Source organism: Pan troglodytes, chromosome 11 (genome assembly GCF_028858775.2).
Source record: "Pan troglodytes isolate AG18354 chromosome 11, NHGRI_mPanTro3-v2.0_pri, whole genome shotgun sequence".
In the NCBI taxonomy this organism is placed as follows: Eukaryota; Metazoa; Chordata; class Mammalia; order Primates; family Hominidae; genus Pan; species Pan troglodytes.
In genome coordinates this window covers 73,699,554-73,722,877 of record NC_072409.2, presented here as the reverse complement: position 1 = coordinate 73,722,877, position 23,324 = coordinate 73,699,554, and the positions used below count along the sequence as shown (strand labels likewise).

The 23,324-nt window shown below is 39.8% G+C and overlaps 1 protein-coding gene and 1 long non-coding RNA gene across 9 annotated transcripts in view; one reads left to right on the top strand and one right to left on the bottom strand.

Moving 5' to 3' along the window:
- The window catches only part of FRMD3 (FERM domain containing 3), a 416,465-nt gene extending 397,519 nt beyond the window's left edge, over positions 1-18,946 (top strand). For 3 of the 8 annotated variants that reach the window (XM_063787810.1, XM_016961018.4, XM_024345689.3), the window contains one exon: positions 13,435-15,200. In XM_063787810.1, the coding sequence (XP_063643880.1) occupies positions 13,435-14,033 (599 nt within the window). In that variant the 3' untranslated portion in view covers positions 14,034-15,200. Of the gene's footprint in view, positions 1-13,434; positions 15,201-16,449; positions 16,711-18,722 lie in introns of those variants that run through there. The other 5 variants (XR_010148706.1, XR_010148705.1, XM_016961022.3 and 2 more) reach the window with 4 other exon arrangements.
- Positions 1-23,324, bottom strand: part of LOC129135932 (uncharacterized) — a 54,430-nt gene that overhangs the window by 11,837 nt on the left and 19,269 nt on the right. The gene's annotated exons all lie outside the window — the stretch shown is intronic.

Below are 23,324 nucleotides of genomic sequence, written 5' to 3'. Positions count from 1 at the left end.
AGTATGTGCTGAAATTTTCCCCATTTTACAGATGAGGAAACTGGGAATAGCACAATTAGGTAATTAAGAAACTGTCGGTGGCAACTAGTACAAAGCCAGGATTCAAACCCAGAAAGGTGACTTCAGAGTTTGGATTTTTAACCTTGATGGTAATATCCAAAAGAGTGATAGAGTGTGCAGTTTTCCAGCTGACCATGGAACACTCTTTTCAAGGGACAGCTGGCAGAACCTTAAGGGACACTGGTGACCTGTAGTACCAGGTTGAACAATACTGTAGTAGCATACTGGAGCCATAAATATGGTTGAAACACCAAGAAAGAGGGTACAGAGCAAGAAGAGCAGAGAGTTTAGGCCCTCACAAGTAGTGAAGAGACTGTGAAGACAGAGGTAGCTTAGAATCATTGGATGGAAACCAAGAGAGTATGGAACCTCAGAGGTCGAGTGATCTGTAGGAGGACAGAAGAAAACACTCATTGGCTTTAGCAATATGGTGATCATTGGAGACTTTGTGAGAGCCATTTCAGCAGGTGGGGAGAGCAACTGACCATGGTGTCAAGATGGTCAGCAAAAGTAGAGGCATAACCAAGAGGCTGGCAAATGATGGCTACTTGGAGAAGAGAGAGTTTAGTCTGCAAGGATGAAGCCTAAGGATGGGGAAAGAAGAACAAGAAGAATGCCAGCCTATGCTGGCAGCCCTGAGTCCCAGGAGAAGATGTTTACATGAGAGGCAGTGTTCCAGATTTCAGCTGGGGAGCAGCGATGGGAGAGTATTAGGATCTGCTGTGTGTGTGTGAGTGTGTGTGTGTGTGTGTGTGTGTGTGTGTGTGTGTGTGTCTAAGTTTCCTTTTGTGGATACTTTCCTGAGTCACTGGAATGGCTCTTCATAGGTTTTTAATAGAATGAATTGGTGACTCCCAAAGATATTCAGAGGCACCAGGAACATTTGTAGTATTGGATCTTCTGCAGTGTCCATTGCTGAAAGTAAAAACTCTCATCTGGAAAAGTAAATGTCATTCTTAGGATTTTTCTTTAAACCCATGGGACAGGAGTTTCGCTTGAAGTATTAAACTTTATCCTCCAAAAAGGAGCGATAAAGGAGTCACATGTGAGGTTAATGGTATACTATCTTACTAAATTTTAGAAGTCTGCATGCTGCTTATTGTGAATAGAAAACATTTGAGGGACTGATAGAACATGTAGAGAGTATAGTATAAAGTTTATTTTATTTCCAACCTAAGTCATTAAGTCCCGCAACAGCCAGTGGTTTTTGTGTATGTGTGTGGCTTCTATCGTGGCTATGATACCATCACAGGAGAGCTTACTTATAATTAAGTGATCATAAAGTTTATTTGAGAGTGAAAAGGGAATTTTAACAATACTGCCATACTGACACTATGACAGACATACAGTGGGACTGTTCCAGGCAAATGGGGATGAATGGGCACCCTACATGTAAGGACACCATGGGTTCAGCAGATGAAATGGGGCCAGTAACAGAGAAGCTTCTTCCCCCTTAGTTAAGAAGTGGGAGTCTCTCTGGGCTTCTCAGATCTCCTTCTCTTCAGCCAGCATGGTAAGTTTGGAGAAAGCATGGGCTTTGGAATCAGACAGGCATGGATACAAACCTCCGCTCTGTTGCTTCCTAGCTTTGTGACCTTAACTTGCCTATGCCTCATTTTTCTCATGACTTATGAATATCACATGCTCATATATTTAAAGTATCCAGCCGAGTAGACATTTATTAAAAATCTTAGTGCCCTTGTCTCCTTTTCTTTTTCTACATATAACTTTAAGTAGGACAGTTTATGGACAGACATAGTCTAAGATGGAGCCACAGAATGCTGGACTGGGGAGGGTCTAGTCCATTTTGCAGGTAAAAAGTCCGAGACTATAGAACTGAAGTGGCGTGCCTAATGTTGTTCAGATAGCTGTGGCTTAGCTGGGAACCTGAGTCCAGGTGTCTTAGGCCACTGCTCTTTTCACTCCATCATATTTTCCAGAAGTGGAGTGGTGATCTGCTCTTTTTTCCTCTCCCACTCTTCCTTCACCTTTCTCCTTCTTACCCTGAATTCAAGAGTACAGCATGCCTCCCAGAGCAAGTATTGCCAAGATGATCAACATTAGATCATTCAGTTTAGCCCACCTCAGGAGGAATGGGTCTGGTTAGTAACAACTATGAGACATCCATAGAGACCTGACAATTTCACATGTGCTTGAGCTGTGGTTGTCACACTTTCAGGTCCAGTGTCCCCCTAAAAAACAAAAACCTTGTAATGTTCTCGCTACCATCCTGAGGTGTAACTTTGAGAAAACACAGTCTACCTACACTTAACTAAGTCAAAATAATGCTCTAACTGTAATATAAGGATAAATTAGGAGAAAATTATTTATAATAAGAATTTCCAAAGGTTTTTCTCAAGCATGACTCACTAGAAGGCAGAATCAAAGTGTGAGATACTTTGAATAAGGGGAAAATGGGCATCAAGGGAACCACCCAACAGACGCAGGGTGGTGACATGTGCCATGAGGTAGGCAACTCAACTCCTTAGCATCCCTGATGATGATGTGATATTCTGAACTGCTAAATCCTCAGCAAAGATCTTCCCTGAATTTACCCAGAGGTTGTATTCCTGAAAAACTTATGTTAAAATCCACCCCAAATGCTTTTTGTTTAAATGTAAAACAGAGGTAGATTCTAGATTCAGATCATTATAAATAGGTGTTCCATCTGTATGGATAATATCTGATATTTGACATTTGAAAGTTGTGTGGTATACAAAATAATTCTTCATTTTGTGAAATTCTCCTACACATTTCAGCATGTCTGGCATCCCCGACCCCTACCCATCAAATGACACTAGCCCCTCCAATCATTGTGGCATCTATAAAAGCCTCTATCATCTAAAACACCTTCCTCCCAGCTGAATGGTGGTGCTTTCTTTATACCACTGCTCTGGAGGTTTAATGGGCATTCCATAGTTGGTTTAATGGGCATTCCATAGTTGGATGCCAGCATGGGCTGTCTCAGGGTGCCTCCAAGGGAACTAGTATGGTGGTTCCTAATGATGCCACCCACCAAAGCCTCCTAGCCTGAAGACAGGCTTCATGCTCACGGGGGAGAGAGCAGGAGGTAAGGCTGAAGAAATGTCTGCTGCAGAGTGAACCAGTTTGTTTTCAGCCAGATGACAGCAATGACAGTGGCAGATTTCACATAGGAAAGACATTGCCATGTGGGTTTAGAGTTACTCCAAGGCACCCAGACTCCAGTCTTTACTTAGGAGGTTAGCAAAGTTAAGTGCAAATTGCAGATGATTCATTATATTCTGATGTCACCATATTGTCCCCAAAGTGCTTTCTCTCACTTCGATCCTTTCCACAGCCTTGTGAGATAGTTAAGTGTCATTAGTATCCTCATTTTAAGGCATTTATTCTGCTGACACCCAATATTGCATTGCTTCCATCATAGAGATCATCACCCACAGGCAAACTAGACAAGGGCTGTTAGCCAGGCTCTTTAGCTGTTTTGTGCACGTACAAGCTGCTGGAAACCTCAGCTGTAGCATTTGGATTCTGTTGCAAATATGCTCAGAGTTAACAGAGAGGCTGGTTTCTGAATGTGAATGTGAGCACTGCTCCTTCCATTTTCAGTTACAATTAATTTTACTGTGCACTGAAAAGGTCTCTATATTTTGCTTCAGTAATGAGATGAAGAACAGCTTTTCTAGTAATAGCATCTATCAGTAGCTGCTGAGTAGGTTGTGTTGTGATGCCTGACATATCTTTAGGGCATGCTGTTGTATTGGGGTTTTCAGGAGTGGTGCAGATGGGAATGAGCAGTGTCCAACCTGCTTGACTGTACATGGCAGGCACTCTGTCATCAACGGGCAGTCTTTTCCATCAGTATCTTTTGATTATTGTAATTTCATTTTATACAGTATTTCTTCAAATTAAATAATGCCAACAATGGTATAAAAACATGGTTATATTGCTACACTAAAAGGTAATATTAGTTAACATTATTGAGTGTTTTCTATGGGTGAGAAACTTTATAGCTATTATCTATTTTAATTGGGCTGTGTAATTATATAAATTTGAAAGCAATTTCCTTTTTCTAAATCATTGTCATTTCACTTCTAAAACAAAAAATTATTAAACTTATTAACTGAGCTTTCTGAATATATTCAGGAGGCTTCTCGGATATGGATGAAGTAAATTAGTGAAGCAGTGTAGACAATCTTACTAATTTAGTATTTTGGTGTCTTTGGAAATTCCTTTTTTTTTTTTTTAGAGAAAGAGAGAAGTTTGGCTTTAATTAATTTATCCAGAATTAGCAACCAGAAAATATAAAAAGAAGACATTTTAATTTCAAAATACTTGCAAGGCTTGTGTTTTACAGTTTACACTCAAGATTTTTCCCCCCTCAACTTTTAATTTCAAGGGTACGTGTGCAGGATGTGCAGGTTTGTTACATAGGTAAACGTGTGCCATGGTGGTTTGCTACACAGGTCATCCCATCACCTAGGGCTCAGCATCCATTCCTCCTGATGTTCTTCCTCCCCCAACCCCCTGGCGACAGGCCCCAGTGTGTGTTGTTCCTCCCAATATGTCCATGTGTTCTCATCATTCAGCTCCAACTTTTAAGTGAGAACATGCGGTGTTTGGTTTTCTGTTTCTGCATTAGTTTGCTGAGGATAATGACTTCCATCTCCATCCATGTCCCTGCAAAGGACATGATCTCATTCCTTTTTATGGCTGCATAGTATTCCATGGTATATATGTACCACATTTTCTTTATCCAGCCTATCAGGGATGGGCATTTAGTTTGATTCCACGTCTTTGCTATTGTGAATGGTGCTGCAGTGAACATATGCATGCATGTATCTTTATAATAGAATGATTTATATTCCTTTGGGTATAAACCCAGTAATGGGATTGCTGGGTCAAACAGTATTTCTGCCTCCAGGTCTTTGAGGAATCGCCACACTGTCTTCCACAATAGTTGAACCAATTTACCTTCCCACCAACAGTGTAAAAGTGCTCCTTTTTCTCTGCAACCTTGACAGCATCTGTCATTTTTTGACATTTTAATGATAACCATTCTGGCTGGTGTGAGATGATATCTCATATCTCATTGTGGTTTTGATTTGCATTTCTCTAATGATCATGGATGTTGAGCTTTTTTTTTTTCATATGTTTGTTGGCCACATGCATGTCTTCTTTTGAGAAGTGTCTGTTTATATCCTTTGCTCACTTTTTTATGGGGTTTTTTTTCCCCTGATAAATTTGTTTAAGTTCCTTGTAGACTGTGGACATTAGACCTTTGTCAGATGGGTAGATTGCAAAAATTTTCTCCCATTTTTTAGGTTATCTGTTTGCTCTGATGATGGTTTCTTTTGCTGTGCTCTTTAGTTTAATTAGATCCCATTTGTCAATTTTTGCTTTTGTTGCAATAGCTTTTGGCATTTTCGTCATGAAATCTTTGCCCATGCCTATGTCCTGAATGGTGTTGCCTAGATTTTCTTCTAGGGTTTTTATAGTTTCGGGTTTTACATTTAAGTCTTTAATCCATCTTAAGTTAATTTTTGTACATGGTGTAAGGAAGGGGTCCAATTCCAATTTTCTGCATATGTCTAGCCAGCACTTCCAGCACCATTTATCAAATAGGAAGTCCTTTCCTCATTGCTTGTTTTTGTCAAGTTTTTTGAAGATCAAGTGGTTGTTGGTGTGCAGTCTTATTTCTGAGTTCTCTATTCTGTTCCATTGGTCTACGTGTCTGTTTTTATACCATTACTATGCTGTTTTGGTTATTGTAGCCTTGTAGTATAGTTTGAAGTCAGGTAGCATGATGCCTCCAGCTTTGTTCTTTTTGCTTAGGATTGTCTTGGTTATTTGGGCTCTTTTTGGTTCCATATGAATTTTAAAATATTTTTGTTTAATTCTGTGAAGAATCTCAATGGTAGTTCAATGGGAATAGCATTGAATCTCTAAATTACTTTGGGCAGTATGGCCATTTTCACAATATTGAGTCATCCTATCCGTGAGCATGGAATGTTTTTCCATTTGTGTCATCTCTGATTTCTTTGAGCACTGGTTTGTAGTTCTCCTTGAAGAGGTCCTTCACTTCCCTTGTTAGCTGTATTTCAAGGTATTTTATTCTTTTTGCAGCAATTTTGAATGGGAGGTTATTCACGATTTGGTTCTCTGCTTGCCTGTTGTTGGTGTATAGGAATGCTAGCTATTTTTGCACATTGATTTTATATCCTGAGACTTTGCTGAAGTTGCTTATCAGCTTAAGGAGATTTGGGGATGAGACGATGGGGTTTTCTAGATATAGAATCATGTCAAATAAAGATAATTTGACTTCCTCTCTTCATATTTGAATACGCTTTATTTCCTTCTCTTGCCTGATTGTGCTGGCCAGAACTTCCAATACTATGTCAAATAGGAGTGGTGAAAGAGGGCATCCTTGTCTTGTGCTGGTTTTCAGGGGGAATGCTTCCAGCTTTTGCCCATTTAGTATGATATTGGCTGTGGGTTTATCACATATGGCTCTTATCATTTTGAGGTATGTTCCTTCATTACTTAGTTTATTGAGAGTTTTTAACATGAAGGGAAGTTGAATTTTATTGGAGGCCTTTACTGCATATATTGAGATAATCATGTGTCTTTTGTCTGTAGCTCTGTTTATGTGATGAATTACAATTATTGATTTGTGTATGTTGAACCAACCTTGCATCCTGGGAATGAAACCAACTTGACTGTGGTGGATAAGCCTTTCGATATGCTGCTGGATTCAGTTTGCCAGTATTTTATTGAGGATTTTTCCATCAATGTTCATCAAGGATATTGGCCCGAAGTTTACTTTTTTCGTTGTATCTCTGCCAGGTTTCAGTATAGGATGATGCTGGCCTCATAAAATGAGTTAGGTAAAAGTCCTTCCTTTTCATCTTTTAGGAATACTTTCAGTATAAATGGTACCAGCTTTTCTTTGTACCTCTGGTAGAATTCAGTTTTAGTTCTGAATCCGTCTTGTCCTGGGCTTTTTTTAATTGGTAGGCTATTTATTACAGCCTCAATTTCAGAACCATTATTGATCTATTCAGATATTCAGTTTCTCCCTGGTTCTGTCTTGGGAAGGTGTATGTGTCCAGGAATTTATCCATTTCTTCTAGATTTTCTAGTTCATGTGCATAGAGGTATTTGTAGTATTTTCTGATGGATGGTTGTATTTCTGTGGGGTCAGTGGTGATATCCCCCTTACCATTTCAGATTGTGTTTATTTGACTCTTCTATTTTTTCTTCTTTATTAGTCTAGCTAGTCTATCTAGTTTATTTTTTTCTAGAATTCAGCGTCTAGATTCATTGACTTTTTGATTTTTTTTTTTTTTTGGTGCCTCTATCTCCTTCACTTCTCTCTGATCTTGGTTATTTCTTGTCTTCTGCTAGCTTTGGGGTTTGTTTGCTCTTGGTTCTCTAGTTCTTTTAGTTGAGATGTTACCTTGTTAACTTGAGATCTTTCTAGCTTTTTGTTTTTTGTTTTTGTAAGTGAAAGGTATTTGGAATTTTATCGTGCAATTCTTACAACTTTATTATAAATTTGAAATATTTTTAAAATATTAAAAATATATAAAAAACCAGTGATTCCTCTCAGTTGTTTTTGAAAGTTTCTTTTATTATTATTTTTTTATTATCATACTTTAAGTTCTAGGGTACATGTGCACAACATGCAGGTTTGTTACATATGTATATATGTGCCATGTTGGTGTACTGCACCCATTAACTTGTCATTTACATTAGGTATATCTCCTAATGCTATCCCTCCCCCTTCCCCCCACCCCATGACAGGCCCCAGTGTGTGATGTTCCCCTTCCTGTGTTCAAGTGTTCTCATTGTTCAATTCCCACCTATGAGTGAGAACATGCGGTGTTTGGTTTTCTGTCCTTGTGATAGTTTGCTGAGAATGATGGTTTCCAGCTTCATCCATGTCCCTACAAAGGACATGAACTCATCATTCTTTATGGCTGCATAGTATTCCATGGTGTATATGTGCCACATTTTCTTAATCCAGTCTATCATTGATGGACATTTGGGTTGGTTCCAAGTCTTTGCCAGTGTGAATAGTGCCGCAGTCAACACATGTATGCATGTGTCTTTATAGCAGCATGATTTATAATCCTTTGGGTATATACCCAATAATGGGATGGCTGGGTCAAATGGTATTTCTAGTTCTAGATCCTTGAGGAATTGCCACACTGTCTTCCACAATGGTTGAATTAGCTTACAGTCCCACCAACAGTGTAAAAGTGTTCCTATTTCTCCACATCCTCTCCAGCACCTGTTGTTTCCTGACTTTTTAATGATCACCATTCTAACTGGTGTGAGATGGTATCTCATTGTGGTTTTGATTTGCATTTCTCTGATGGCCAGTGACGATGAGCATTTTTTCATGTGTCTGTTGGCTGCATTAATGTCTTCTTTTGAGAAGTGTCTGTTCATATCTTTCGCCCACTTTTTGATGGGGTTGTTTGTTTTTGAGATCTTTCTAGCTTTTTGATGTGGGCGTTATAAATTTCCCGCTTAATGCTGTTTTAGCTGTATCCCAGAGATTCTGGTACATTGTCTCTTTGTTCTCATTAGTTTTAAAGAACTTCTTGATTTCTGCCTTAATTTCATTATTTACCCAAGAGTCATTCAGTAACAGGTTGTTCAATTTCCATGTAGTTGTGTGGTTTTGAATGAATTTCTTAATCTTGAGTTTTAATTTGATTGCACTGTGGGCTGACAGACTGTTACGATTTCAGTTCTTTTGCATTTCTTGGAGAGTGTTTTACTTCCAATTATGTGATCAATTTTAGAGTAAGTCTCATGTGGCAATGAGAATATATCTTCTTTTTAATTTAGGTGGAGAGTTCTGTAGATATCTACCATGTCCACTTGATCTGGAGCTGAGTTCAGGTCCTGAATATCTTTGTTAATTTTCTGTCTCCATGATCTATCTAATATTGTCAATGGAGTGTTAAAGTCTCCCACTATTATTGTGTAGAGTCTAAGTCTCTAAGCACTTGCTTTTGTAGGTCTGTAAGCACTTGCTTTATGAATCTGGGTGCTCCTGTATTGGGTGCATATATATTTGGGATAGTTAGCTCTTCCTGTTGAACTCTATCATTATGTAATGACCTCCTTTGTCTTTTTTGATCTTTGTTGGTTTAAAGTCTTTTTTGTCAGAATCTAGGATTGCAACCCCTGCTTTTTTTCTGTTTTCCATTTACTTGGTACATTTTCCTTCATCCCTTTATTTTGAGCCTATGTGTGTCTTTGCACATGAGATGGGTCTCTTGAAGACAGCATATTGATGGGTCTTGGCTCTTTACCCAGTTTGCCATTCAGTTTCTTTTACTTGGGGCATTTAGCCCATTTACATTTAAGGTTAGTATTGTTATGTGTGAATTTGATCCTGTCATGATGCTAGTTGGTTATTTTGCAGACTTGTTTATATGGTTGGTTCATAGTGTCACCAGTCTGTGTAGTTCAGTGTGTTTTTGTAGTGGCTGGAAATGGTTTTTCCTTTCCATATTTAGTACTTCCTTCAGGAGCTCTTGCAAGGCTGGTACAGTGGTGGCAAATTCCCTCAGCATTTGCTTTTCTAAAAAGAATCTTGTATTTCCTTCACTTATGAAGCTTTGTTTGGCCAAAGATGAAATTCTGGGTTGGAAGTTCTTTTCTTTAAGAATGTTGAATATTGGCCCCCAATCTCTTCTTGCTTGTAGGGTTTCTGCTGAGCTGCTGTTAGTCTGATGAGTTTCCCTTTGTAGGTGACCTGGCCTTTCTCTCTGGTTGCCCTTAACATTTCTTCTTTCATTTCGAACTTGGAGAATCTGATGATTATATGTCTTGGGGATGATCTTGTGGAGTAATGTACTGGGGTTCTCTGCATTTCCTGAGTTTGAATGGTGGCAGGTCTTGCTAGGTTGGGGAGGTTCTCCTGGATGATATCCTGAAGTATATTTTCTAACTTGGTTCCATTCTTCGTGTATCTTTCAGTTACCTCAGTCGGAATCAGGGATAGGTTCAGGCTCTTTACATAATCGCATATTTCTCAGAGGTTTTGTTCATTATTTTTTATTCCTTTTACTCTATTCTTGTCTGCCTGTCTTATTTCAGAAAGATAGTCTTCAAGCTCTAAGATTCTTTGCTCAACTTGGTCTATTCTGCTATTGATACTTGTGATTTCATTGTGAAGTTCTTGTGTTGTGTTTTTCAGCTCCATCAGGTCCATTATGTTCCTCTCTAACCTGGCTATTCTGGCTATCAGCCCCTGTATTGTATCATCGTGAGTCTTACCTTCTTTGCACTGGGTTAGAACATACTCCTTTAGCTCAGTGATGTTCGTTATTACCCACCTTCTGAAGCCTACTTCTGTCAATTCATCCATCTCAGCCTTAGCCCAGTTCTGTGCCCTTGCTAGAGAGGTATTGTGGTCATTTGGATGAGAAGAGGCATTATGGTTTTTTCCGTTTTCAGTGTTTTTGCATTGATTCTTTTCATCTTTGTGGGCTTATCTATCTTCGATCTTTGTGGTTGCTGACCTTTGAATGAAGTTTTTGTGGGGTCTTTTTTGTTGATGTTGTTGTTTTCTGTTTGTTTGTTTTTCTTTTAACAGTCAGGCCACTCTACTCTAGGGCTGCTGCAGTTTGCTGGGGCTCTGCTTCAGACTCCAGTTGCCTTAGTTTCTTCTATCCCTGTAGGTATCACCAGTGAAGGCCATGAAACAGCAAAGATGGCAGCCAGCTTCTTCCACTGGAAGCTCCATCCCAGGGGTGTACTGACTTGTTGCTGGCCTGCATGCACCTGTAGGAGGTGGCTGGAGACCACCTGTTGTGAGGAGTTCCCACTCAGTCAGTAGGACTGGGCTCACAGACCCACCCAAAGAAGCAGTCTGACCTCTTTTTGGTAGAGCATGTGTGCTGCATTGGCCAGGATCCTTTCTCATTCAGACTGCCTCTGTTTCCAAAGCAGGCAGACTGGAACAGCTGAGTGGACCAAACCACAGAAATGGTGGCTGCCCCTTCCCCTGGGAGCTCCATCTCAGGGAGAGATCAAAGCTCTGTCTGTAGGACCCTGGCTGGAATGGGTGAAGCCCCCACAAGGAAGTCCTATCCATTGAGGAGAAATGGATTGGGGTCCCACTTAAGAAAGCTGTCCAGCCACAATCTGGCAAGACAGCTGTGCTGCATTGTGGGGTACCCTTCCTCTTCTGGTCTATCTCTGTTCTCCACAGCCAGCAGGCTGGAGCAACTGAGTCAACTAAGCTGCATAGATGGTAGCCATCCCTTTCCCCAGGAACTTGGACCCATCTCAAGCAGACTCCAACCTACTGCCATTAGCTGGCTGGGATTCCAAGCCAGTGGGTCTTAACTTGTGAGGTGCCATGGAAGTGGGGCCCACAGAATGAGGCTACCCGGGTCCCTGGATTCAACCACCTTCCTAGGGATATGTACAGATAGATTTCCTGCCTTGCCAGGGATCCTGGGGCCAGAGTATGTAAAACTCCTGGGTCACTGTGTGTGCCTGAGTGGCTGCTCTGCCGAGACTCCACACAGCTCTGTGTATCAGACCCAAGGCCCTGGTGGCCTGGGCTCATAAGGGCATCTCCTGATCCGCAGGTTGCAAAGATCCAAAGGAGAACTGTGGTTTCCTGGGTGGGGTCACACAATCACTCAACACTGCAGTTGGCTGGGGGTGGGGGTGGGGTCTCCTTTGCTTCTGTGCATCTTCCAGGTGGGCCATCACCCCTTCTTCTGCTTTTCTTTATTCTCTGTGGGTTGAGTTGTTTGCCCAGTCAGTCCCAATGCGAGAACCTGGGTATCTCAGTTGAAGGTGCTGCATTTACTAGCCCCTTTTTATTCATCTCCATGAGTGCTGCAGACCACAGCTGCCTCTAATTGGCCAGCTTGGGTTCCAGCATTCTGAGTACCTGTTTTCAAGTCTTTGGAGTATGTACCTGGGCGTGGTATTGCTGGGTCATCTGATAACTTTATGTTTGATTTTTTGAGGAACTGTCAATTTTTTTCTCACAATGGCCAGAACCATTTATAGTTTCACTGGCAATATGCAGGGTTCTAATGTCTTCACATCCTCACCAACACTTGTTATCTTCAGTTTTTAAAAAAGCTGTTGCCATCTGAGTAGGCATAACGTAGCATCTTATTGTGGTTTTGACTTGCATTTCCCTAATGATTAATGATGTTCAGCATACTTTCATGTGCTTGTTGACCTTTTGTATATTTCTTGTATTTTTATGGTATTTTTCATTTGGACTTCTCAGTGCTATCAGACTAGAGCTATCATGAAATATCTGTTGATTTTTGAATGATAAAACCAGTAAGTTATGCCTCTACACCTTGAAGAGAGAAAAATCACATAATTTCATTAAAAGCTGGTTTATGGTTCCCGAAATGCACCTGGCTGCCATTTTGATTGTATGGTAGATCCATCCTGGAGGACACTTCTTTGATGCTAACTTTATTTCCCACTATGGATCCAAGACTCAAAATTAGCAGAGTTAGCCCTAGGTCTGACCATAGGTAACTCGATTTCCCATCAGTAAAATGAGGCATTGAGAAACACCTCTCTCTCAATAAACATTAGAAAAAGTTCTTACCCTTTGATTAAGCAATTTCCCTTCTAGCATCTATCTATAGCAAATGAACTAAAACAAGAGGGGAAAAAAAGCTTTATATGTAAAGATGTCTCTTATAGCATTTTCTCCTTACAACTGCAAAGCAATCTAAATGTTTGACAATAGGCAACTAATTTATTGCATAACTAAATAAAAAATTCGGCAGCTTTTATAAATAATACCAATGGGAATTTGTTTAAACATAGAAAACATTTACATTAAAATTTCAAATGCAAGGAGCATGATTTAAGCTTGGGTATATAATATGATTGCAAATATATAAAACTAGAACACAAAATTGTGTCTAGAATGAAGACTAGAAAGCAATACATCAGAATAATAAAGAGATTGTCATTGAATGACAGATTCTGTAGTTTTACTATAATATATTGGGTGATATTGTTGACCTCTAAAAAAACAGTGCTCATAATTATAATAGTGAATTTATTGTCATTTTATTCAAGCACACATGGCCAAGGTTCAAGGTTTGCAGATCAAAATTGCACACCTAAATGTTGTAAATATTGCCAACCATTTGAGAAGTGTTGGTTAGTTTGAGTTTAGCATGTTGACCTTTGAACTTATGGTACAGGGTCTTTTACTATAATACGACTTTGTTACAACTAGGGGATACCACAGAATAATTTCATAGATTGCTTGAATCCCATTAGTTTTTTGTTTTTCTGTTTCTTCCTGCAGATTTTTGTGGGAAAATCTGAAATTTTAAATTTAGAAAAAAAAATGTCTCTTTACAGGTGTTCCATTGCCTAAAGAGGAGAACATTTCTGCTCCCTTGATCTCCAGCTCCCCAGTGAAGGCAGCCCGGGAGTATGAAGATCCCCCTAGTGAAGAGGAAGATAAAATAAAAGAAGAACCTTTAACCATCTCTGAACTAGTGTACAACCCAAGTGCCAGCCTGCTCCCCACCCCTGTGGACGAGGATGAGATTGACATGCTCTTTGACTGTCCTTCTAGGCTTGAGTTGGAAAGAGAAGACACAGATTCATTTGAGGATCTGGAAGCAGATGAAAACGCCTTTTTGATTGCTGAAGAAGAGGAGCTGAAGGAGGCTCGCCGTGCTTTGTCGTGGAGCTATGACATTCTGACTGGCCATATTCGGGTGAACCCACTGGTCAAGAGTTTTTCCAGGCTCCTTGTGGTGGGCCTGGGACTGCTGCTCTTTGTATTTCCCCTGCTCCTCCTCCTTTTGGAGTCAGGTATTGATCTCTCCTTCTTATGCGAAATCCGCCAGACACCAGAGTTTGAGCAGTTTCACTATGAATACTACTGTCCCCTCAAGGAGTGGGTGGCTGGGAAAGTCCACCTCATCCTCTACATGCTGGGTTGCTCATGAAGTTAATCTCTCACATGACTAAGGGCTATATTCAATGCTAGTGATTTTTTTTTTTTCAGCAAATGCCTGGTTCTGAAGGGTCATGGGGCTGTCAACAGGTGTTCCTTACTCATAATGGATTATTCAAACCTTTAAGTTAGCTTTCCATAATTCACTGCACTTAAATAAGTTTAAATCAAATACAGTTATTTTAGTTACAGGTTAGGAAGATGGTCTTTAAATAACCAAAAATATGTTTATTTTTTATTATAGTGTAGACATACCCTTCATCTATTATATCATAATACATGATACATTGGACTGAATTAGATTTTCCCATTTCTAATAGTTGGCACCATTATAAGCTATAAGGTTCAGAATCAGAATTTTAGTAACAACTCAAGAGAAAGTTGTTGAATATAATCCTTAGTGAAAACAGTGTCCTCTAACCAATGCCTATACAACTAAATTTATGCTGGGTTTTTGGTTCTGTTTTTTTAAAAATATTTTTATGTGTTCAAACTATTTTGGTAAATTTTTAGCAAAAAAAAAAAAAAAAAAAGAAGCCTCCTGGAGTTATTTACATGTACAGATTGTAAGACTAATGCACAAAAGGTATATCAGAATTTTTTTAATGTTTTGGCGCTACTTTGTTTTTAAAAATATTTTTGGCTGAACAATACCATAATTTGTTATGATCTGCATAGGAGATAGAAAATGGGTAGAAAGACACTATAGTAAGTAAGCTGCTAAAACAGAGGATGGAACTGGAGGATGTAGAAACTGAGAGCATCAAGTGGACTCAGGGTGGTCCATTTTTCAAAGTATTTGGACAAGAGGACTTGTTATTTTCATTTGTATTCTGTCCGTATATTTTGGCTGGAGAAGCAGATGTTTTAAAAAGAAAGTGAGAGTTTAAAGGAAAAAAGGTAACAGATGTACTAGTCAGTTGCATCTCAGTGTACATTAACCCAAGAGTGAAGGCAGATAGGAACTGGAGAAATGGAAAGTGGCAAAAATGAGTTCTGGTGAGGCTGGCAGGCAAATGGTGACAGGCGAATGGTCTATTTTATGAAAGTGATGGTGATGCCAGCGTTCGATGATGTGAAGAGCAGTGCAGTCGCTGTCCGAGTTAACATGAACATGTTTAAGTGGATCTAAATAAAAGTGGAGAAACTTTAAGGTAAATATTTTGATCCCTCATGCCATTTGTTGTGATTCTGTAGAAGAAACTTCAAAAGTGTGTTTGTATGTGAGTGTGCGTGTGTGTGTGTGTGTGTGTGTGTGAGAGAGAGAGAATATGAATGGCTTTTTGATACATGTCCATGATCATGTTTTGCCATGGTCATTATACTCCTTTCCTTTCCCAGTTGTTTTAAAATTTGACTTCCATAGAGAAACTGGAGAGGCCTCATGAGATGACATACCAGTTCAGCCTGGGTAAAGTAGTGACATGACCCTAACCAGACTGTAGAGGGGACCAGTGCTCTAGTACCTTCCTTGATACCATTAAATCCATGATGGAAAGGATTTAATCCAACAATTTAATGGTATCAAGGAAGGTACTAGAGCATTGTACCATCAGCAACGTACTGATGGCTTCCCATGCAGACTACCTGCTGATACTGTGTTATGTGGGAGAAAGATAAGAATCTAGAGCTTATGCCATGGAGCATAGAGCTTCTCCGTGGATTGAAAACATTCCACTGCCCTAATGTACAAAGAAAGATACAGGGCCCACTTGGAATCGTTCTCTCTAGCTAATGACATTCCAACCCTATCATTAGCATGATTTCTAAATTGGGCATTCCATTTCCACTCACTCAGTGGAGCTCTGAGTGCTTCACTGGACATTTAATTTTGGAAATGAGTTTTGAAACTCAGTTCGTGAAGCCTGCAGTCGAGCAAATGACTACATATTTGCCATTAAGTTTGAGGGGTTTCCTTTCCTACATGCTTTCAGTGATTTATTTTGCTCTTTAAATAAAGATTGTTTGTTTACTACCTGAAAAGTTGATACTGATTTAGAAATATATTTTCTGTGATTGGAATCCTCAACAATTTATTTTGGAAGCTTGCAGATGGCTAGCTTTGAAATTGAAATTTGTGTTTTTCTCCTTTTCTCATACGACTTCTAAGTCATCCTTTCTGACATAAGGCAACTTCAGTGTAGTCTGCACAAAATTAGTCCCCTTCTGATCATGTGTCATATAATTTTCTCTAAAGTTCTGACTATGACAAATCATCTGGCCCTCAGTCTTTCAAAATAATATTATATAATATTTTTTAAATTATGGAAATAACATATTTTCCATTGTAAAATACTTAAAAAATATGATAGTATAAATATCACATGTAATCCAACCATGCAGATTTATCTTAAGGAGTAATAAATATATTATTTTAACATTTCCAGCTAACATCTCTTTTCTCTTAGGTGGAAACTTCATTGTTGAATAGAAATGTTTTTAAGTGAAGAAGTTGACAGAATAGGGTCTGCTGAATTTAAACAGCCATCAAAAGTTAAACTGGAATCTTGAAATGCCATTTGCTCGGCATAGAATCAGAGCCTTTTAGAAACATCCATTTACGTTTTGTTAGAAGATAGTCACCAGTTGCCTGAATCGAATGAGGAAAAGCCTGCTTCCAGAGATGGACAGTATATTATAGAGTGAGATACAGAGTTTAAAGCAAGTGTGTGAGTATATGTATAGTCCATATTATTGGTATATGACTCTGTATATATGTGTGTCTTTGAATAGACACAACATATATGCCCCTCATGCATAATTGTGCTTATTTTGCCCTAATTGAGGAATTTGAGACGTATTATTGGTTCTTCTCCCTCTCAGATACTATGGTGGGTAAAACCCACAGCCTGAAAGGGTTAAATTTTCCATAAATGCCACTGAGTGTACATTTGTGGATATAAATATATATAATACACACACACATATGGCAAATACATATACACACACAATATTGCCTTTAGTGCTAATGCAAGTTGGATCATGAAAACAATGTAGGTAAAGTATGTATTTGTCTGTGCTTGAAAAATATTGTAAAATGTTATGTATTTGGAATATATTTTGTGGTTTGTCTAATATTTATAAACACAACTCGGGGTGAATTCACAGTGAGTTTATTTCATTGAAATACTAGAGCTATGGGGGCCATGTTACTGTGATTGGAGCCTTACCTTTGTATAGTGAAATTTGCATTTCTATGTCAACATCCAGATTGTTTTATATGTTAATATGGTGGCAGGAATCCCTAATAAAAATACTCTGGGGTAAAATTTTTTGCAATCATTCAGTTTTATTTAAAGTAAAGTTGTATAGTCAGGTTGTTGGAAACTATAAAAGGATTCCCTCTAGGACCATGAAATGAGGTCAACATATAATGGTGATAGTATTAAAAAAAATGTCCCAGGTAATAGATTAGATTAACCCTTTGCAGAAGGCATCCAGGCCCAAAGCAGGAATACTAGCACTGAAAATGTGCTCAAACATAAAATAAACCTTGATCTAATTCATGATATTAAGTTAACCAGAGAACTAGAAAAGCACAGAAAAAATAGAAGAGGGGTATTCTGACTGACAGATAGGAGCATGGATTTCAGAGTGCTAGAAATTAATATGTTATCATCACTGGCCAGAAAAGGGTGCCTTCCTGCGCCAGAGAGAGCTGCATGAGACTCAACTCTGTGACACTTGCCATTAAACTTCTCTATCTGTCTGTTCATGCACCCTGGAAGAATCTCACGATTCCGCTTCTTTTTTTTTTTTTTTGAGATGATGGAGTTTTGCTCTTGTTGCCCAGGCTGGAGTGCAATGGTATGATCACGGCTCACCGCAACCTCCTCCTCCTGGGTTCAAGCAATTCTCCTGCCTCAGCTTCCTGAGTAGCTGGAATTACAGGCATGCACCACCATGTCCAGCTAATTTTTTGTATTTTCAGTAGAGGTTGGGTTCCTCTGTGTCAGTCAGGCTGGTCATGATTCCACTTCTATCCTCCCCTCTGCCCAGCATAGCCTTGACAGGTCTTCTGCTTAGGTTTGGCGCAAAGCTAACAACTCCATACCTAACAGTTAAACCAAAAGGTGTTACTTGGAATGAAACAAAAGGGGTAGGGGAGTTCTCTTAATTGCAGGAATACAATAGAAGTCAAGCAGAATTGGCCCTTAGCTATGGTGGCCTCATGCCTTATTCAGCAGTCCTTAGAAGTACAGGCTCTAGACTACAGGCAAGAAAAGGAATTCAGTGATTAGCATTCAGATGTGAGGAAGCTTATGGACCTATAGTTCTGACTCCAGCATCTCAAGCCAGCGCCTTTGGGTTAGTGTCTGCTGACCCAAAAGGCTCACACAAAATGGCGCTTGGCCACTTACTCATTGAGCAGTTCATTGAACTCCTGACCCAATGACACTGCCTGGAGGAAACTCCTCTTGCTTTATTCATACATTTTCTCCTTAGCCAAATAGAGGAAGACTCTCCCACCAACATTCCCACCCTGGAGAAAAAGTACTGGGGAGAGTCTTCCACCCCTGGGGTGACTTCTGGGATGGTTGTAGTTGACGGGGCTTGAGTCCCTCTGGGCCATTCTCTACAGGGTGGAGACAATGTGCTGAAGGTCGCTGCTTACTTGTCCTCCTGCTTCTTTTCTCTCTCCCTCTCTCCTTTTCTCTTGGACCTGCATTTGGGCTTCCAGTCTCCATGCAGTAAACAGACCCAGCAGAACCTGCCCGTGGGGAGCTCAGCCAAGACTCGGCTCTCCATGTTCCAGCCTCCGTCTGTGACTGGGTGGGTAAGTTCGGTGGGCCCCACCCAGTGGGCTCGGCAGCCGTCACTTCACAGAAGAAGAAAGGAACCTTGCTTAGGCCTCTGATCCCAGCTGTGCTCTCCAATCCATTAATAAAGCTGCTTTTAACCCTCTCCTGGCCATTGTATCTATTATCTACTGGGAACTGGGGTGGCGGCAGGGATGGTGGTGAATATTTTGGATCTCGGCAACCTCCAATGTTACAAGCAAGGAGAGAGTGGAGAAGGATGCTCCTGGCTGAACCTCAGGCATCAGAGGATGGTCTGCCACTGACATCAGCCCTGAGAGTTCTTGCCAATGGGTGAGAGAGATTATCCGTTATTATTAGTAAAGAACAGAAGGTTGGTTGGAATCACACATCCCTATTCTTTACCTTTAGTTGATGCTTATTCCAAATTTCTCTCTGGAAAGGGAAATGAGGCCATTTTCAATGTTATAAAGGAAAACTCTTAGTAGGACAAAAGTATGCTTTCTTTGGGTGCCAAGTACTGAAACATGGCTTGCAAATTCCAGCAGCTTCTCCAGAAAAAACACCCATTGCCTGATTCCTCTCACCCACAGACTTATGATTATGATCATTGTCTTTCCACGGAGACCACCCTTCAAGGGTGAGAACACACAAACTAACATTAGTTTCTACTTCCCTTGGCAGCTACATTCCTCATAAGTTAGGAAGTTAGTGTTCTGATTTAAGCATCCGTCTCTTGGAATTTCCTTGGTTTGAATCAACTCCCATCCTCTCCTCAATCAGCCTGAGTTTCCTAACACCCTGATTTTCTGGTTCTGCAAGGTTGTGAACCAGACCCTGAAGAGGGGTGGCCACACAAAGGCACTGCTCCCAGCTCATAGGGTTACCATATAATTTATCATTCAAACCTGAACTCTTTTGGGAGTAAAAGGGGATGTTTTTAATGATGATGTCATAGCAACAGGTGTTACTAGGACTGTTCCAGGCACTCGACCTGTAGGACTTTGCCTGATTAACTAGATGCCTTCTCTCAAAAACTCCTGCAGTATGTTTCTCTATAGTGTTGACAAAATAAAATAGGGAAGAATTGTTGCTCTATAGTTGTTCTACTTCCCATCAAGAGTCAGATTAAAATTCACCAAAATTCATTACATCGTGTTTTGATGTGAGAGTATAAATTACAGAGATGATTATTTTATGTGACCTTCTGGCATTAATGCTACATACTCAATTTGTTTGTTTGTTTGTTGTTGTTTGTTTGTTTTTTGAGACAGTGTCTCATTCTGTTCTCCAGGCTGGAGTGCATTGGTGTGATCTTGGCTCACTGCAACCTCCGCCTCCCCAGTTCAAGCGATTCTCATGCCTCAGCCTCCCCAGTAGCTAGGATTACAGGTGTGCGCCACCATGCCCAGGTAATTTTAGTATTTTTAGTAGACGGGGATTTCACCATGCTGGCCAGGCTGGTCTTGAACTCCTGACCTCAAGTGAGCCGCCCACCTCGGCCTCTCAAAGTGCTGGGATTATAGGCATGAGCCACCGTGCCCGGACTCAATTTGTTTACCATTAATAATATTTAATTTCTTGTTTAATGTGAGGTAGGAAGACAGAATAATCTCAATGCTGTTTTTACGTTCATACTGCTCAATTTAACATTTATGATCTGCACATACAGAACACTAACGATCAGTTTAACTGTGAGCAACTGACTCACACTAAATACACTGAAGACTTAGTTTCACAGAAAGCCAACTTGATCATTTATAATGAGAAGTGTCAGGTTTCTGGGCATTTGTTTGAAGCCAAATGTTCCATACACACTCTTCCCAGAACATAAGCTGTAATGTAAACCAAACACTATCAATGAGTACAAGGAATCACACCTAAAAATCTGCCTTTCAGAAAGTCTGCCCCAACAGGCCAGATGTTCCCACATCTCTGCCTGTCTCAAGAGGCCCGGAGATACATTGTACACATTTTACTCCAAATCCCCCACTTTTGCAAATTTCTTACGGCAGAGGCTGGCAGCTAATCATCAAAACCATTTCTTCTTCTTCCTGCCATAAGATTAGACTACATTTCCTAGTTCTCCCCTACCCTGTTTAGTTCAATGTGGCTATATCCCTGAGTTTTGGCCAATAGAATTTGAATAAGTAATTATATTGCTTCCAAGCCTTTGGCTAGTTGTCAGCCTCCATCTGTCACTAAATGTCAACACTTAAAGTGACCTTTAAGCTCCCAGTCGAGGATGTCAGAGCTGCCAGAAACTTAGAACCTTGAATGACTTTGTGGAGCAGAGCACTTACTTGTCTTAGTCCATTTTGCATTGCTATAACAGAATACCTGAGACTGGGTAATGTATAAAGAACAGAAATTTATTGGCTCATGGTTCCAGAGGCTGAACTCAGCAAACTGAATCCAGAAACACATGGGAAGGATTATATACTGTGATCAAGTGGGAAGTTCAATATTGAGGGGACACATCTGTTGAGGGCCTTCTTGCTGCATCATAGCATGGTTGAAGGCATCACACAGATGAGAGACAGAGAAGGGAACAGGGCCAAAATCATCCTTTTATCAGGAAACCACTCCTTTGATAACAACATGATTATATTCCTGAGAACAGAGCCCTCAGGACCAAATCACATTTTAAAGGTTCCACCTCTCAATTTTGTTACACTGGGGATTAAGAGAATAGAAAAACAATAGGTAAAATCTATAAAACCAAAAGTTCGTTCTTTAAAATGAAAAATGTCAATAAAATGAACAAGCCTTTAGCTAGATTAACCAAGGTAAAAAGAGAGTATTAAAATTACTAAGACCAGGAACGAAATAGAGGATGTCATTATGGACCTTCCAGAAATAAAAAGGAATATAAGGAAACACTATGAAAAGTTGTGTATTAACAATTTATCTAACCTAGACAAAACAGAAAAACTTCTTGAGGGACACAAACTAAACTAACTTACAAAGAGATGGAAAATTGCAATAGATCTATAACAAGTAAAAGATTGAATTAGTAATAAAAAATTATTTCTTCAATGAAAAGTGCAGGTGATGATAGCTACACTGGTCAATCATACCAAACTCTTAAAAAACAAACAGCACTTCACAAACTGCCAAAAAACAGAAGGGAGGGGGCAATTCCCCATGCTCTGAGGTCAGTATCATTCTGATGCCAAAACCAAAGACATTACAAGAAAACAAAAGTGCTGACAAATGTATCCTATGACTATAGATGAAAAAAATCCCTAACAAAAAAAAATTACAATTGAACTGAATCCAGCAACATATGGGAAGGATTATATACCTTGATCAAGTGGGATTTATCCCAGGAATGCAAGGTTGTTTAACACATGAAAGTCAATCAGTGAAATATACCATGTTAGTAGAATAAAGGACAGAAATTGCATGATCCTCTCAACAGACGCAGAGAATGCACTTGACAAAATCCAATACTCTTTCACAATTAAAAAAAAATAAACAATGAATAGAAAAAAATATCCTCAATCTAGTAAAGACTCTGAAAACTCCACAGCTATCATACTTGAATTCAACTGAGGGGCGTGAGACAGAGTGCGAGACTGAGCAAGATTTAGAGCAGGAGTGACAGTTTATTTAAAAGCTTTACAGCAGGAATGACAGGAAGTAAAGTACACTTGGAAGAGGGCCAAGCAGGGGACTTGAGAAATCAAGTGCACTGTTTGACCTTTTAACTTGGGGTTTTATACATTGGCATGCTTCCAGGGTCTTGCATTACTTCTCCCCTGGGTCTTCCCTTGGGCTGAGCTATCTGCATGCACAATGTGGCTGCATGTGCAATATGTTCACTGAAATTGCACACATGCTCACTTGAGGCATTCCCTTACCAGTTTGTAGAGGAAGGTCATGTACCAGTTAAACTCCACCATTTTGTCTCTTATTGTGCATGATTGAGCCCATTTGTCCAACTCCTGAGATCTTTTTGGGAAGCTGCTGATAGCCAGTTTCAGGTTTTTTCTCTCTATTGGGAGATTGTCTCTCCCTGGTGCTGGCTGTGACCGATTATTTTCGAAAGACAGTTAAGAACCGCCTGACCATCACCTGATGTTCGCCTGACATTCCTGGTGTTTCCTGCCCTGTTCATGCCTGACTAGCTACTGACTGTAACAAGACTTGTACATTGTGATCAACAAAACTTCACTGAAAAAAAGAAGACCCAAACAAATGAAAAGGCATCACATGTTCGTGGATGGAAAACTTAATATTGTTAAGATAGCAATACTCCTGAAATTGATTTTCAGATTCAAGGCAATCCCTAGCAGATGTCAGCTTCCTGTTTTGTGGAAATTGACAAATTGGTCCTAAAATTTTATATGGAAATGTAAAAGGTACAGACTAACCAAAATAATATTGAAAAAGAACAAAGTTGAAGGACTCGCACTTCCCAATTTCAGAACCTAATGCAAAGCTGCAGTAATCATGACAGTGTGGTACCAACATCAGGATAGACATATACATCCGTAAAATAGAACCGAGAGTCCAGA